This window comes from Nyctereutes procyonoides, unplaced genomic scaffold (genome assembly GCF_905146905.1).
Source record: "Nyctereutes procyonoides isolate TBG_1078 unplaced genomic scaffold, NYPRO_anot_genome, whole genome shotgun sequence".
NCBI classification, from domain to species: Eukaryota; Metazoa; Chordata; class Mammalia; order Carnivora; family Canidae; genus Nyctereutes; species Nyctereutes procyonoides.
This window is the reverse complement of record NW_026575051.1, coordinates 32,915,558-32,933,165: the sequence shown is the minus strand read 5'-3', so window position 1 is coordinate 32,933,165 and position 17,608 is coordinate 32,915,558. Positions and strand designations below refer to the sequence as shown.

At 41.3% G+C, this 17,608-nt stretch overlaps 1 protein-coding gene across 2 annotated transcripts in view; it reads left to right on the top strand.

The window, feature by feature from the left end:
- COL9A1 (collagen type IX alpha 1 chain) overlaps positions 1-17,608 on the top strand; it is an 89,714-nt gene that overhangs the window by 17,688 nt on the left and 54,418 nt on the right. Inside the window, exons 6-10 of one of the 2 annotated variants that reach the window (XM_055330214.1) lie at positions 10,394-10,477; positions 11,224-11,244; positions 12,748-12,822; positions 13,140-13,175; positions 13,301-13,363. In XM_055330214.1, the coding sequence (XP_055186189.1) occupies positions 10,394-10,477; positions 11,224-11,244; positions 12,748-12,822; positions 13,140-13,175; positions 13,301-13,363 (279 nt within the window). Of the gene's footprint in view, positions 1-10,393; positions 10,478-11,081; positions 11,160-11,223; positions 11,245-12,747; positions 12,823-13,139; positions 13,176-13,300; positions 13,364-17,608 lie in introns of those variants that run through there. The other variant, XM_055330215.1, reaches the window with a different exon arrangement.

Here is a 17,608-nt window from a genome sequence, read left to right as displayed (position 1 = left end):
TACAGTGTAATATTAGTTTCAGGTATAGAATTTGGTGATCCATCCCTTACATACAACATCTGGTGCTTATCACAGCCAGCATCCTCCTTAATACCTATCACCCATTTAACCCATCCCTTATAAAACATTTCAAATCATTATAAATCTGAATGCTAGGACATTATTAGATTCTTTGATTGCCAGAGTGGTGAAGTCTCAATATTACTCCACTATATTATAGTCTAGCTAATAATACTATAGCTGACTGTAGGTTTTCTGCCAAGCCTAGTCTCATGTCAGAGTGGAGACCAGTTAGTTATCCTCTGTTTTATTCTCCAGTGCAGGAATGTAACAAAGAACCTGGCAGCTGATATTATATTTTGTTTCTGGTCCACCAAGGAGGTTTTCAAAGTCAGTACACTGTAGCCAATGTTAAAAGTAATTGAAGCAGGCATGAACAATTTTTTCCTTTATACTGAATTTTGACTCTCTCACAAGGAAAGACAAAAGAGACTTGAACCTAAAGATTCATTAAAGTTTCATATTTTATGAGATAGTGGTGGTAGTACTAATAACAGGTCAAAGTTATAGGCCAAAAAATAAATCCTACTTCCATCCAAGGACTGGCAGTGACAATGTCAAACTTAAACCTGCCACTAAAATGTATCCCTCAATTTTTACTCTAAATTAGACAAAGAAACAGAAAATTCTATGTAAAAAAAAAACATTATATTTTTAAGCACTTTAATACCCATAATATGCCAATTTAAAGTCTCAAAAATGCTTTCCCATTAACTTATTTTATGCTTGCAACAATTTTGTAAGATGGAGAGCTCAGATAGGATTATTCCTACTTCTCAGTTGAAGATGTGACTTCAAGTAGGGTTCTTGGCGTGTAAGAAACCATGTTAGGCATAACATTTCTAATCACCCTATTTTCTGCTGTGCCAACTAACTTTCCTTGGAGAAAAGTAAAAATATGTATAACCATATACCTTTTCTTATGAAGCATTTCCTCACTTTCATTTTGGAAGGCATTTGTGATTTGCATAGATTTTTCAGAATTTACCCACAGAATAAATAAAATCAATGTTTTTTTTTTTTAAAGAAGAAGGATTGTACAGTGTAAAACATGTTTTCAGACATTAGTCCTACCTGTTTATTAATTTAGTAAACTTCCATCATGTGCCTGTATACTGGGTGTCCAAAATCAAGTAAATTACAGGTCTTATCTTCTTCAGTCTCTTGAGTGTGAGGGGTTGAGATAAGTAAACAATGACAATACAATATAATAAGGATCATGATAGTGGATGGAAGCACATGGAAGAAGCTCAGATCAGGCCAGGGAGGAAAGAGGGTGGAGGTCAATTGTGTTTACTGTAGAAGGTGATGTTTAGAGAAATCCTGGGGGTGAATGAGTATTATCCAGGAGAAGATAGGGTCCAGTGTTCTAGGCAGAGAGGCTCTCATTTGGGGATTCCCAGATATGTCAGGTCTTTCCTTTTCAAGTTTTATAAGTCTTCCCACATTGCTCCTCATTTTTCTAGATTAAGAATAGTCAAAATACCCATACACATCCCCAGAGTCCAAGCCCAAGTGCCCATGAGTTGTCTCTAAGCCCTTGTTTTAATTCTTGTTTTATGTTTTGATTTCTCACCAATTTAACTGCAATCTGAAGTTGCTGGCAATTGCTCAAAGGTCTACAATGACCATATGTCCCTAAGAAGACTTAGAGAATGATGAATAATAGTATCCATATATTCTGAGAGGTAGAAGTATACTGAGAGGGCAACTTTTTCTCCATTTGGAGATAGCATATAATCAATAGTAATGTGCGAGAAATTTTAAATTAGAGTGAAATGTGCCAATAACATAAAAACAGTAAGGAAGAGTATATATTTTTCAATTTTTCTTCATGAAATTAGATTCATTCTGTTTTTTGACATTCTAGATTAATTGAATACTTTTCTCAGGATCAACACTGGCTTTTCTTTAGTAAATAAATCAAAAGCAAACATCCCTTCTAAAGGTATTAACAAATGTCAAAAGGTAGCCCTAGGAACTGCATAATAAAAAATGCAATTGAAAACAACATTTGATGGAGTACTAATGCTAAAAGACTCATTTATATTGTACTTGTTTGTGATTTTCCCCTATCTACCCTATCTTGTGTATCTTTCTCTATTCTAAATTGGAAAAGGAAACCAATTTCAAGAGGTTTTTCATAAAGCTGGGCAGTATAGCTGCGCGTGTGATCTACAACTCAAATACCTTCTCATCATTCATGGTTATTTAGTGGGCTCAGAGCATTTTATATTTTTTCCCAATATACTGCTGTAATACATTGTTAGTTTGATTTTAAAGCAACAAATCCCATATTTCCTATTCTCCTTTGTGCCCATATTTTAGGATGGTGCCATTTATCCCACTGCAAAGCTCAGTTTTCTGGCAGCATACCATAAAAACATGTTATTTTATGACAGGTTCTTTATTGTTTGTTGTCAGCATGGTTGCCTAGGAGAGTTATTTGGTACAGCTCTATTAGAAAACAAAGTTAGCCTTACTCCTTTTTCAGGGATGTACACTGGGGGTTTGGGCTTAAAGAATGATACAAGTTTATGTGGCTTTACAAATACATGATTCAAAACCTTTTTCTTTTTACCAATGCTTATTCAAAATAAACAAATGTGTAAAATAATCAGAAGATATAGTGCCTTTAAAAGTATATTTTAAAAAATGCTACTTTGTGTTATTTTTGTTAAATTCAGAGGAAATGTGAGAGCAAATAGAAAGAACAGTCAAAACTAGTGATTCAGAAGCTCTCTGTCCTTTTTTCTATTCCATATAATTAAATAACACTAACCTCCACATGCATAAACAATGAAAATTTCAAAAATTATAACATGGGAAAATCAACTATGAGGTTGTGGTTAATATGCATTTTGGTACATAAAAAATATTGTAGGAAAGGTATGTTTTCAGTGATTTAAGAAACGCATAATATCTAAATTATTGTTTGCGTATTAAGTTGCTTCTTCGACAAGCACACCTTTTACAAATACTCTTTCACTTGTATGAAATAAATACAAAAGAAATAGTTATCTATACATATCCATAAGAAAGTCTATCATACTTTGATATGATTTAATTGGAATATTTTCCAAATTAATACCGACTGTGAAGACAATTTTTTGGGAGATAAAATCTAGCCTGCCGGATTGTAAACCATATTTAAAATATCAGCTGGATTTTCCACTAGGTGGCAATGAAATGACAAACACACAGAAAAAATCTGCTAATATAGGAGGAGCCATAATTGGAGGAATGGACTATAGATAACTAGAATAAAAGCTAAACAATGGGGATCCCTGGGTGGCGCAGCGGTTTGGCGCCTGCCTTTGGCCCGGGGCGCGATCCTGGAGACCCGGGATCGAATCCCACGTCAGGCTCCCGGTGCATGGAGCCTGCTTCTCCCTCTGCCTGTGTCTCTGCCTCTCTCTCTCTCTCTCTCTCTCTCTCTCTCTCTGTGTGTGTGACTATCATAAATGAATAAAAAAAAAAAGCTAAATGATGGTCAAAGTTGCTTTCAATGGAAAATTGAAAACACTCAAATTTCTTATTGACCTCAGCTGTGCCCATACTGTTGCAAGAAAAAAAAAAAAGTCAGTGCTATTAGTTTTCCTATTTCTATTAAAATGTATATGGGATAAGGTCATGAAGAAATCTTTGTTATGTAGACTGGGTGGTTGTAACACAAGAGATTAATTCAGCGGCATTTTTCCTTTTTTTGTGTTAATCTCTGTGTGTTTGATTTCTTTGGTTACAACGTGGAGTCAATAGAATCATGGCCTCTCAAAGCTGGAGGAAACTCTGATTGTATCTACTCCAAAACTCTAAGTTTACATGTGAAGAAATTGGAACCCAGACAGACGAAGGGGTTTGCCCCAAGTCATAATCAAACCAGAAGATAAATACTATCAATTCTTAATTCACTATATTATTCACTAATTAACATTTGGTAACTATTTATTACATCTTAACATCTGTTAAGTTATAGAAATTAAAACTCCAATGGAGTTTACATTCATTGTGGGGAGAGGAGATGGACACAAATGGATAAATGAATAACTGTATAGTATGCCTGGTGTTCATGAATACTATGGAGAAAAATGAAGCAGGAAACTGGATGCTTGGAGAGAAGGCCTCATTGAGAAAAAAAAAACATTTTATCAGAAACCTGAAGGGGCTGGGGGTATTAGCATGTGGCTCTTTGGGAGAGGAGGGCTCTAGAAAGAGAGAATATGGAGTGAAAAGGGACCGATGTTGGTGTTGTCTGCTATGTTTGAAGAGGGCATGGAGACCTGTGTGGCTGGAGTGAGACTGAGAGAAATAGCCAATAAACCTGGAGAGGTAACATGATTGAGTGAGGATGGGGAAATTGTGTTAGCACTTTGACTTTCATGCTGTGCAAGATGGGAAGCTATCAGATGGTTTGGACAGGTAAGCAACAGGTTTTCATTTTTTTGAAAATATCTCCTTGGCTATTGTTTTGGCCAATATAATGTAGGGGGAGAGAAGAGCACTTAGGGGCACAATAAAAAGAGACTTTTAGATACTACTGCAATAATTCAGGCAGGACTGGTGTTGGTTTGGAACAGGGTAGTAGTAGTGGAGGTGGTGCAAGGTGGTCAGATCCTGACCCATTTTGAGGGTAAAGTGAATAGATCTGAAGTGTAAGAGGAAAAAAAATCAAGAGTGACACCAATATTTTTGGAGTGATTAATCAGAAGTATATAGTTGCCATTTATTGAGATGGGAAAGACTATGGGAAGAGAAGGTATCTGTGGGAATATCAAGGGTTGGTTTGGAACATCTAAGTTTGATCAGGATTTTGATCACTATTAGACATGTAAGAGAAGATGCTGAGCAGGCAGTTAGGTATGTTCTTCTGGTGTTCAGGGAGGAGTTGTCAGCATATATATGATATTTAAAGCCATGAAATGAGATGAATTGCTGAGAGATGAATGCAGTAGAGAAGCTCTAGAACTGAAATGTGAAACAACCAAAATTTAGAGGTTGCTGAGATTCAGCCAAAGAGACCAGGAAGAGGGGATCCCTGGGTGGTTCAGCGGTTTAGCACCTGCCTTCGGCCCAGGGCATGATCCTGGAGTCCCGGGATTGAGTCCCACATCAGGTTCCCTGCATGGAGCCTGCTTCCCCCTCTGCCTATGTCTCTGCCTCTCTCTCTCTCTCTCTCTCTCTCTCTATGTGTGTGTCTCATGAATAAATAAATAAAATCTTAAAAAAAGAGAGAGAGAGACCAGGAAGAGCAGCCTGTGATATCAGAGAAAATAAGGAGATGTGGTACTCTGAAAGTTAGGGGAAATAGAATTTTAAGGAGGCTAGAATGGTCAACTCACTCAAATGCTATAGATGGATTAAATAAGATGAAGAGTGAGATTTAATATTGGTTTCAAAAACCCATGAAAGTGACTTTCAGAAAAGACCTATTGGAGTATTGGGAGTGAAGTCCAGTTGGAAAGGCTTCAAGAGAGAGTAGAATGGAGAGGAATTGGAGGCAATGAATATAGATAACTCTTCTGAGTTTTAAATGGAGAAGAGCAGAAAACAAGATGGCAGCTGAAGGGGAATGTGGCATGAGGGGAGGATTGATTTTTTTAAGTGGGCAGACAACTGAGGACTCATTATAGTTCAGTGTAACATTCCTTTATGCTCTATTAAAGTAGCCTGTTTCTGACTCCAGGGGCCTGGCCTCTATTACCATATGACTCTCCTTTTAAATTAGGCCCCCTTTCCCCATCCAGATCCCTGGTACAGAAAAATCTTTGATGATGGCCCAATAATTAGTTATCCAATACTACTCAAATTCCTCAGCTCAAAATTCAACAGAGAAAAAAAAATCTAATGTCTATGGTTTGCCACAGTGAATCTGGTCCCTTCTGTATACATCACTTATTTCTTTTGTGCTGTGTTCCTGCCACCTCTTCTCTTTAGAACTCTAATCTTTACCCTCTCCATCTCTACTTGTGAAAATCTCAATTGCTCTTCAGGGCCTCACTCACGTTACAGTTTATATGATCCCCTTGCTGATGACATTAGCCATCCATACTGTACATCAACTGCAATGTTATATATTGTCAAAAGCAATATTTAGCCCTAAAGCTCCCCTATGTACTAAATAAACATTTTTATGTCTTCCATAGGTTCTATCTTAAAGCACATGAATGTGTTATATAAAGAAATGTTGGATTAAAAGATAAAGTAGTCATGCCAGGTCTGCTAACTCTAAGTCTTCTGCTGTTTCCTTTCACTGTTCTGCCTCTGCCTTTGTATGTTTCAGCTGACTGTCACCCACTCAGATTTAATGACAATTCCTAGCACTATGTCTGGAACTGCAGGGCCTAGTCTACAGAAAGTTGGGAAAATTTCTGGTTTCAGGGCAGCTCAGAGCCTCCTGTTTAGTAACTAGGAAGCTTTATTGGAGGAGATTCCCTCATGATGCTAGAAAACAACACTTTGTCATAAACTGAAAAGGAAAAGGAAAATGAGATCTGAGTTCAAGTATTTCTTTAAATCTTTGTTGCCACCGAGGAGACAAAAGCTTGATGAAACATTTCTCCTGTTAAAAAAATTTATCTTTGAAGAGCTAGTTTTTAGGTATTTTATACTTGTAAAATGTAATCATAATTCAGTAATGCAAAAAATCTAGCCTTGTGCCATTCTCATTTATAGTGAATCAAGTTCTATAGTTTGTCATTAGAATGCTCTCAGGAGGAAAAGATAGTGTGTCTGCTATTAGTTTTTGCTTAATTTTTATGAAGAGCTTAAATATCTTATTAATTTTTCTCAACAACCTACCAAATAAATAGGAATCATCAGCACTTTATCAGAGTTGGTGCCAAAATTCCTTGTTTTAATGTGTGGTCTGCTGGACGCTACTCTGGCTTAGGAGATGGGATTATACCTAGTGTTCTATAGAAAAGAATTGTATAATGCCAAATCTGGGTGATATAAGGCACTGTACAATCACACAACTCAATTTTCCCTGAGACAATGGTGAAGTATTTTATGTCAAAAAGGATGAATTGTGCTAGGGCACTTATGTTCTGTTTAACTGATATTATTTCTCTATTGTGTTTTTCTCAAGTCTTATAAACTGCAAACTCATTAGGGGGAGGAGAATATCTTTGGTTTCCCTGGAATGTTTCCCTAGTGTGTGGCTTGTATTAGGACTTCAAAAATGTTGACTGAGGGACTAAATTAAAATATTTGTCACATATATTTTGTCAGTGGTTATTCAAAGCAAACAGTGATCCCAGGTATGAAAAGGAGAAACATGTGGAAATCAGCAGTTTAGATGTGCAATGAAAGTGACTTTTAGTAAGGAACTCTGCCAATCTTCCCTCAAAATAATTAACATGCAAATCAGAATTCATATTGCTTGCCAAAAAATGGTTGTTGTATAGATGATTATTAGTGCGTAGGTGGTGTTTATGTGGAAGCACAGATGTGTGCAGAAACCTCTGATCTATGTGGTACTCTGAACAACCCAGCCTGTATTCACAGATGAATTACATTCACTCCCCCATTATCCTGTGCCACAATTGCATCTTGCATATTTAAACAGGTGTACCAATTTATCCAGAGAGAATTACATTTTTGAGAAAACAGCTTAATGAATTACTTTGCATTTACAATAAGTAACTTTAATGAACTATCTAAAAGAAGGATATAGGTTTCTTAGTTAGCCATATAATTAAAGTTTCTCAAGGTGATTAACCTATGAATTTTTTTGAGAATCCAAATATCATACATATATAATGCATGCCTAGTGTGAATTACCAATTCACAAGGGACTTAGTGAAAAAAATATATGAATGGTGTTTCCTATTTTGAGAGTTGCAGGGGGAGACATCTTATTCTGGTGATATTTCTATCTAATCATTGAAGAAGAAGAATTAAAACCCTCTTCCCTATTTGATATTTTATTATACACATGAATATGTAACTGCATATAGAAACAGTTGACAGTTTTTGAAGAAGGATTAGAAATTTGCTTCTGGATGCATTTGTGTAATAAGCAGGCAAACAGGGAGAGGGAGAGGGAGAGGGAAAGGTTTGACTTCTTAGGGGAAGTTCCTTAGTCTTCTTCTAAAGTTTTCTAGTTTTCTAGTTGGACGTAAGCTTGCAAAGTTTTAACTTCTAGATCACTCTTCTTTTCTATTCATCCTTAATACAAATGTTCAATTACCAAATTCCTTGGTTACTGGCTTACAAAATTATGGCTCATTCTGGAGATAAGATATATTCTTGGGGGAGGCTAAGTAGAGGAGTAGAGAAGGCCCTTATTCTATAGTCAGACACATTTGGAATGCTAGCTATGTCTTTTTCCAGCTGTGTGACCTGTGGCAAATGATTTAACCACTCTGCCCCACTTTACTCATGTATGAACGGCTTCAAAGAATTGTTTGAGGCATAGCTAGGTATTAGTAGTCATTAAGGAAAAGGTTGTCCCATTGTTTCATTTATCTTCCTATTAAAATTTCCACTGCAGTTTAGAACAAAACCAAAATAAAAATCCCTCCCAAGCGAATGAGACTACCCTAATAAAGTATTTGATGAAATGATTTTCTTAACTGTAAGATAATTGTGTGCTTAAAAAGCAGTTCTTTTGTAGGATGTTAAATGCTATTGTTAAATAATTTATATGATAAACAGACAATTTTCATACAATTTATAGAGAGCTTTCCATCTTAAAATATATCTTGGTTTAGCTGCTTACTTTCTTTTCATCCACTTACCTTATTTTTCTAGATATCCATATTATCTGGAGAAGAGTATGGTAAGGGTTGAGAGCAACTAGTACATTTAGAATCATCTAAGAAGAGGTGCAAATGCAGGAATCTGAAAGCTTAATGTCTTATTTTCACCCCATTATAAAATAGAAAACTTCCTTCTGTTTAACTTTCCCTTCATTATGGGTAGAAGGGAAGAACTTCATCCTTCATCTTTCCAATTCTGATCTTTCATTCAGTAACCCAACTCTGGATGTTTTCACAACAACCGGAAAAAGTGTATCTAACTGAATGCTAGATCCAACAGATCTAGAGACCTTTTGGCAGGTGGGATAGAGTGTAAATCACTACTGGATGAAAGAAAAGACATAATGTTTTAGATTTGGGGCCTTGATACATAATTAGTCATTTGCGTAATGCCATAAGAATCAACTGACCAGGAAATATGGATCTGATTTGATTGAGATGACTAGCAAAGAACTTCCTCAATTTAAGAAGATAGGTCAGAATGGAGGTGCTGGGTGGTATATATCTTTTTTTTTTTTTTTTAACCTTGTCACCTGAGGCCTTCAGCTTCAGACCTGGACACTCTTCCATTGTACTGTTTCTCAACTGTTCCCTTCTTTCTCTCCTAACACCTACTAAAATGTAAGAACTTGTCAGGGTGCATTTGAATTTCAGGTATCTGAAAATTTTATATCTCTTTACCCAATGAATGAGATAATACCAAATTTATTGATTGATTGATTGATTTATCCTGTTTATTTATTTTTTAAAAGATTTTATTTATTTATTCATTAGAGACAGAGAGAGAGGCAGAGACACAGGCAGAGGGAGAAGCAGGTGCCTCCCACAGCCCAATGTGGGACTTGATCCAGGATCACGCGGAGCCAAAGACAGACGCTCAACCGCTGAGCCACCCAGGTGTCCCGATAATACCAAATTTAGATGTTTTCTATTCTCTTGTTTTTTCCCCTGAGGTCTAGATTTCCTTTTCATTCCTTCCATTTCTAGTCCTTCCTATTTCCATTTTCAACTGTGAGTACTCCATGGAGAATGTTTTCTCTAGCATGCAAATTTTTTCCAGGACTGGATTTTCTTTCCCCTCTTTTCCCTAGGTGCCATCTCTTTGGCTATCTCTGTCTCTAATCTCCCAAGTTAACTTTTAGCACATGTGTTCTTTGTGAAGTTCAGTAGGCCTGGATTCCATGACCCTCATCTTGGCTTGTCACTTGGACGGTTTCTTGTTCTCTCAGGACCTTATTTTAATAGAACCTGCATCTTGAGGATGTGGGAAGGACAGAAATGGAAAGTCAGTGCCACTGGTCTGTTCCTGCCTAGGGCTCTGCTGGGATACCGCAGAGCTACAAGAATCTATATTCACTCATCAGAGAGACTTGGGAAGGGCTTCTAGCCCATTTCCATTGGAAAAATCTGTATTCAAGGAACAAGAGTACTGGTCCACTGAGGTCAACTGGTTCAAATTGGTCTCCAGTCACTTAACAATTGGACCACACTTACAAACCCATTTCTCTCTTAAATGATTTGCTTCTGTCCTCCAAAAGAATCTGAATTGACTATCCGTTATTTTTCTCCAGTTTGAACTTCAGTGGATGCTGATTCATTGTGACCCACTACGCCCCAGGAGAGAGACTTGCCATGAGCTGCCAGTTCGGGTAACTGTGAGTCCTTTGACCACCTGCAAAGGACACTTCCACCCAGCCTACCTCCCTTCAACTCCTTCAACTCCCAACCTCCTTGCTCTTTTTCTAAGGAGCTCAGGCTTTCCTGTTAGGGACCAGATAGATACTAAGGTAGCACCACTCACAGCCTGCCAAGTAGAAACCACCTCGGGGTGTCTGGTTCTACCTTTGGTGGCTTACTATCCTCACTCCTCCCCCCTCAAACATTTCTCCCGAGAACACTGGCTGTCCATTCGCGGCCCATAGTGGACAGCAAGAGCCTACACTTGGGCGGATGGGCAGAGGCAGAAGCCCCGGAGGCAGACGTGCCTGTGTGGCGGCAGGGAAGGGGTTAAGGGGGACTGTTGTCATTCTATCCGGCCTCCAGCCCGCAAGCTCTCCTCCAATCCCCAGGACCCTCTCCAGGGCCATTCATAAACAGGAGGAACGTAGTCGCCCCGGCTGGGCACCTCTGCAAAGACGAACTACTCCCGGGGGCGCTTTCTGCCCGGGAGACGTGCACTTGATGCGTGTGACGGGTCCGGAAGCCTAGCGGGGCGGCCGAGGCAGTGTCCGCCCAGGGGCTTAGCAGAGGGTGGCGGGCATGGCCTGGACGGCGCGGGATCGAGGGGCCTTAGGGCTGCGACTGCTGCTGTCTGGGCTCTGCTTGTGCATGGCTCAAGTAAGTTGTGCTGGAGTTTGGCGGGTGGGGAGAGCCTTCTCACTTTCTGTCTTTTCTCCTCCAGCCCAGCGAGACCGCGGACCAGGTAAGCGGAGGGCGAGTGTTTGCACTTTCCTAGTGCACGCAGGGGAAAGTGGAGGAGCAGCCGTCGCGGGAGTTGGGGGCAGGCGCAGAGCTCTCCTTGGGCTCTTGGCCACGTTCTTCCTCCAGCCTTGAGCACCTGCAGCGAGTACCGTCGGAGTGGGGACCCCAAATGACCCTTAGGTCGGGAAAGGCGTCCTCTCCCCCTCCTTGGCCCCAACACTGCAGGTAGAGGTTCCGAAGGCCTTTAGTGACTTGGGACCGGTCGCTAAACTTGGGCCGTTTACCAGGTTGCTTCTTGACTCCCCCACTTCGCCCCTCCTGGTTGCATTCAAGAGCCAGGCCTTGCTGGAGAGGGCGGGAATTCAGGCTAGCGGCGCTGCAGCTCCCCCTCCCGCTCCAGCAGCCCGCGGTGGCCGCACTAGACCCCGAGCCCCGCGGCTCCGGGACTGGAACCGGGCGGCCTTGGCCGGCATCAGTCATAATTTCAGCATTTCCCCGAAGGCTCCGGCGTCTCCTCCCTCCCGCGCGGTAGAGGACCCGGCGGGGGCGGGTGAGCCCAGTAGAGGTTTGAGGTTTCACTTACAAAGACCCCATTGTAACCTGTCTGGTCATTGGGGTTTAGAGAAACAAAGTTTTCCTTGATGAAAGAAACTCCCCCCGCCCTTTCTTCTTCTTTTTTTAAATTAGGAGAGGGGGAAAAAATCCCACATTCCCTAAGCAACATGCTCCTGCTATTTTCAGACGCCAGTATTCCCTCCAACACCATCAAAGCTTAGCTGTTTGCAAGCGATAAAAGCAGTAATACCCTAGGGTCAGTCTGAAATTTGGTGTAGTTTTAAAGCGAGGTGCAAAGACCTCATGCAAGAAGAGTGTCACTGCAGGTAAGTCCGAAATAAGGCCAGGGCCTTCCTGGGTGTCAAGGCTCTTTGATCCCACGCTCCCCAGTTTTCCTCCAGCATTTCTCCCTGATTTCTAGTGGACCTAGAAAAATTTACAAAATGATCCTGGAATCATCTGGAGGAGTGCCTCCATTCTGCGCGGTTCCATTTTGGCCCCAACACTGACTCTCAGTTACTAATCAAATCGAGGTAGTTAATGAGCACCATTTCATTACTGAATCCTTATTTATTTATTTATTTATTTATTTATTTATTTATTTATTTGCTGAATCCCTTTTTTAAAAAGAGGCAAAAGGCCTTCCTTTCCTCAAGACCTCTTTTGGTTTAATGGTCTCTGTAGGGGTGAGGCCCTGTGGCCCCAGTGCCCACCTTGGGGCCTAGATCCTACTCCAACCACACTAGTAAGACTCATTCAAAATATGGAGGAACCAGAGAAACCTGGGGTCAGCTTGGGAGTTTCCTACTTGTTGATGGGTTTCAAAACTCCTTCCTCCAAAGGGAAGTGTCCAAAGGAAGGGTGGAAGTGGGGGGCCTCAGGACGTTGTGCCCAGTTTCTCCTTGTTGCCCAAAGTGCTCCATTAACCCGCATGTGCTGTTTTTGTCAGAGAGGTCCCCCAGGCGTGCAGGGGCCCCCGGGGCCCCCCGGCCCCCCTGGAGTTCCAGGCATCGATGGCATCGACGTAAGTTTCCACGTCCAGGGCTCTGTTCCTCCAGTCTGGCCGGTCCCTAACCCTTTCTCCTGAGGGCTGATGGGGTTTTTGATCCGACCAGATGCCCGGCTAGGGCTTGGGTGAGGGCTGGGGTGGATCCTAGGAGCCTGGGGATTTTCGGAGGGATAAGGAAGACGCATTCAGTTGTCCCCATTGGTCCCTCTCCACCATTTTTTACCCCGTCCCCGTCCCCGATGCGTGCGGAGAACACGCGTGTGAGTCTCCCAGCTGGGTCCTCAGCGCCTCCCACTCATGGACTGCTCTCGCCTTTTCTACTCCCCCTTCAGGGTGACCGAGGTCCCAAGGGTCCCCCGGGCCCCCCGGTAAGTTGATGAGCGTATTCGCTCTTCGCTTCTCTTCTTTAGACGCGGTTCGCAGCCCCGTGAATCCCTAGAGTCTCAATGTCGCCTCTTTCTCTGTCTCCCGACCTCGCCCCCTCCCCGCTCAGGGTCCTGCAGGAGAACCGGGCAAGCCAGGAGCTCCGGGCAAGCCGGGCACGCCGGGCGCGGACGTGAGTAGGCGCGGGCGGGGCGGGGCGCGGGGCGGGGGCGCGGGCGGGGGCCTCTGCGGGACGGGTGCAGGCCGCGGGAGCCGGGCTGCCCGCGCTGGGGCCCGGAGCTGGGCGGTGCGCTCCCGGGTGGCCGGGTGGCGTGGAGACGTGGAGGCGGCCGCCCCCGCGAGGGGTCCTGCGAGGAGCGAGGATGGAGACACCTCGCAGGACCCGGCGCTGGCCTTATCTGCCCTCGGGAAACACCCCCGGGTTCGGGGTTCCTGCCCCAACAGTCCGCTCTTTCCTCGTTCGCCGCCCCAACGCTCAGCCCCGCGGCGCGCACGGGGTGGGGGGGGGCGCGGGAAGAGGAGGTTTTTTTTTTTTTAAATTTATTTATTCATGATAGAGAGAGAGAGAGAGGCAGAGACACAGGCAGAGGGAGAAGCAGGCTCCATGCAGAGAGCCCAATGTGGGACTCGATCCCGGGTCTCCAAGGTCATGCCCTGGGCTGAAGGCGGTCCTAAACCGCCAGGCCACCCAGGGGTCCTCGGTTTTTTATTTTCTTTAAAGATTTTATTTATTTATTCATGAGACACACACACACACATAGACACACACACACACACACACAGTCAGAGACACAGGCAGAGGGAGAAGCAGGCTCCATGCAGGGAGCCCGACGTGGGACTCATCCAGGTCTCCAGGGTCACCCCCCGGGCTGAACGCGGCGCTGAACTGCTGAGCCCCCCCCCCGCCCCCGCCCCGGCCCCCCGCCCCGGGGGCTGCCCAGGAGGGGGTTTTATCGCGCTCTGCTGGGGCCTCTCAGCGGGTCGCCTTCCGTCCTGCCCTTTCTAGGCACCTCCTAGATTCATTTAGGAGAGGACCTGTAGGCAGGCGAAGGGGCAGAGTACTGAATCCTGAAGAAGAGAAATAAGAAAGATACCTCTGAGGGAGGCCCGGAAAAAAAATCCCGAAATGAATGGGGTGTGGGGATGGGTGGTAGGGGGTTGGGGGGTGGGGCAGGGGCTGGGAATTGGTCAGCACACACAGAATAGGAAATTCACCACTAGTTTTCCTCTTTCCATGTTTTCTTGATTGGCATCACTGACAGAAATGAGCGGAGTAGGGTTGCTTGAAAGTTGGGAATCAGCATCCTTTCTCCAGTTTACCTACCTCTACAGCTCTCCCTCCCCTTGATTGAAGAAAGCTCCGCTGTATTGTAGTATAAACCTAACAGTAAATATTATTTCCTCAGAGCATAATGACCTCAGGACTTTCTGCTTCTCCTGTCCCTATGGGCTGGATTAATACGTACTGAAGTCCTACTGCAGGCCAGTCCTTGACTTTAAAACTGGGATACAAAGTGAAGTAAAATAAAATTATCGGTTCTCAGAAAACACACAGTGGTGTATTCATCAAGTTATCCTTCAAGTTACCACGTTATGTGGCTTCCAAAACCTGAAGACTTTTCTAAATCAAAGAAAGCACCTGAAAATCTATGATTAATGATTATAATTCCCAAGAATTTTTGACTAGAATTTATACATATGGAAGAAAAAAACCGCTAGGTTTTAGTGTTTATAAGTTATGCTTTTTTTTTTTTAGATTTTTATTCATTTACTCATGAGAGACAGAGAGAGAGAGAGAGAGAGAGAGGGAGAAGCAGGCCCCACGCAGGGAGCCTGATGTGGGATTCGATCCTGAGTCTACAGAATCACGCCCTGGGCTGAAGGCGGCGCTAAACCACTGAGCCACCCAGGCTGCCCAAGATACGCTTTCTTTATAAAGATTACCACTATCCACTATGAGGGTATTTGTCTATGCTACTTGGTACTTTGGGAAAGATTTTGTTTTACAGTTCATAGCCTCAAGTTTGAACTTTCTGTGTGATTGTGCAAGAATCCCCCAAGAACTAATATTTGGATAATACAAACTGAATATCAAACTGATATTTGTATAATACAAACTGAAATTATATAACTTTTTGGTTTTCAAGTTCTTCGTGGAACACTGACTAACTTGAAGCTGTCACATCCTAATAAAAAAGTCTAATAAATACAAGGCTACTCTATAAACCAGTAGCCCAGTATGGGTTGGATTCAATTCTGCATACCTATGAAATTTGGACCTGCTTTTTGTGTGAAAAGAACGTTTATGATTACGTTATTATTATTATTATTATTAATTTTTATGGTGGCATAAACTAATCACCTGAAGTCTTCCCTTGGTATTGAGTTGAAATATTTCAGAGAGAGGGCTAGAGTTATCTGTGCATCAGTTTAATGGTGCTTTTGTAGCTGACTCAATGCTACAAACTCTTCTTACCCTTTACCATAAGGTCATAAAGACAATGCCTGGTTTTCCTTTACAAAGTAATTCCCCCCAATTTAAACAAATTTTGCATAAACAAATGAAAATGTTTAAAAATCTTTAAAGGTACAATATAGTTAAGAATTACAAGGAGTGTTTAGTCTTTGTCTATAGTTGAGTTGCAGTATCATAGTAAGACATTCATGTATGCCAATATTTTAGGCATTTCCTAGAATAGAAGTTAACTATAAGCAAAAAGTTAACTTTACTAATATGCATTTGTGTAGAACTTTTTTTCCTCAAATGCAGTCACAAACATTATTTCCTTTAACCTTACAATAACCTGGAAGGCAAGTTTGGCTAATATTATTCTCCACAGATAAGAAAACTGAATAATTTTGAGGATAACAAGTTTCCTCAGGGACCTAGAGTTATTTAGTGGTTAAGATAGTGAAAGAAACTAGATTCCTTCATTTTTAGACTCACTCTCTTTCCAGATAGTTTTGCCTCATGTGGATACAAATGAATATCTTAAATAGATGAATAATCAGAGAAAATAGAAAAAGAATGATAGTAAATTTTTAGTATCTGAATCCTCAGCCAAGGAAAATGCTACGGGCAAATTCAATGGATAATAAAAATAACTTATAATTGGTCTTTTCTAATTATTTGTAAATATAGGTATGATTCCACCAGATTTTGAAATGGAACCACATGGGACTTACAAGATTCTGACTTACTGTATTCTTTGGCTCATTTGACATTTTAAACAAATCTTTTACCTTAAATTGAGACTAGACATTGAGAAAAATGAGAAATCAGTAAATGTAGAGTTTGCTGTTTGTTTGTCCCTGGCCATAGGGGAGCTAAGTAAGCAGGAGAGGTCTAATGATCTTTTCTTGTTAGGTGAGCCTGAGTGTAGTGGTGAGACCTTAAACCTCCAACCTCTTTGTCTTCTGCAATTTGGTTCATTGTAAAGCTGTACTTTTTGGTAACGTTAACAAACGGTTAATCAGATGATGTTTGGAAGAATACAGAAAGAACATGATTTAAAGAGTAATTACCCTAAGTGAAGTGGATTTTTTTGACAGGAAATGTAAAAGATTCATGGCAGCTATACTTGTGGAATTATGTCTTGAGTCTCATGAGCTGATTAGTTGGAATGCTGGAAGGAAATTACTGTTGATGGCTGGTGTTGTCTGCCAAGCAGCAGCATGAAAGTTCAGAACATAGCTTTAATATCACCTCATATAGAACTTTATCTTCATAAACATTCATAAGAAAGCAATTCTTTCTGCCCCTGGTAATATTTTTCTCTGTCAATTCTTTGACAAATAAGAATTTTTGAAAATTGGAATTTGTATGTGTATGCAAATGTAAATGTGGGAGATTATAGATATATATGTAGATGTAAAATTAGAGAAGTTAGAGCTTGGTTATAACCTTATGCCCAAAGGACAACTGTGTTATTATCAATAATCAATAGAGATGTTCTGATTGGCACTATTTGCTGTGATATGCTTAGTGAGCTCTGAAAACAATATTTTATACATTCTTATAGCATCCATCTAAGATAGGCAGAAGAATTAGAATTGAATATGGGAATTACAATTAAACCATGCCACTTGCTATAGGAAGGAGGATAGAAAATCCTCTGGCTATATATAACTATTATCCCTGGCAGATGTTTATATGATTAGAATAGTGAGTTATTAAGAAATTATTATGAAAGGTCAGTGTTAAGTGGAAATAGTCAGACATCAAAGAAGTGTGAGGAGGCCATGAAATACAGTGCCCATGGTTAATATCTAGATTTTTGTTTGTTTATTAATTTGTTTGTTTGCAGAACCCCTTCTGAATGAGATTTTAAGCAGCCAGAGGGCAGGAAACATGTCTTATACTTCAGGTCAATTCTTCACAACATCTGTAGTAGTGCTGACCATATAATAATGATGA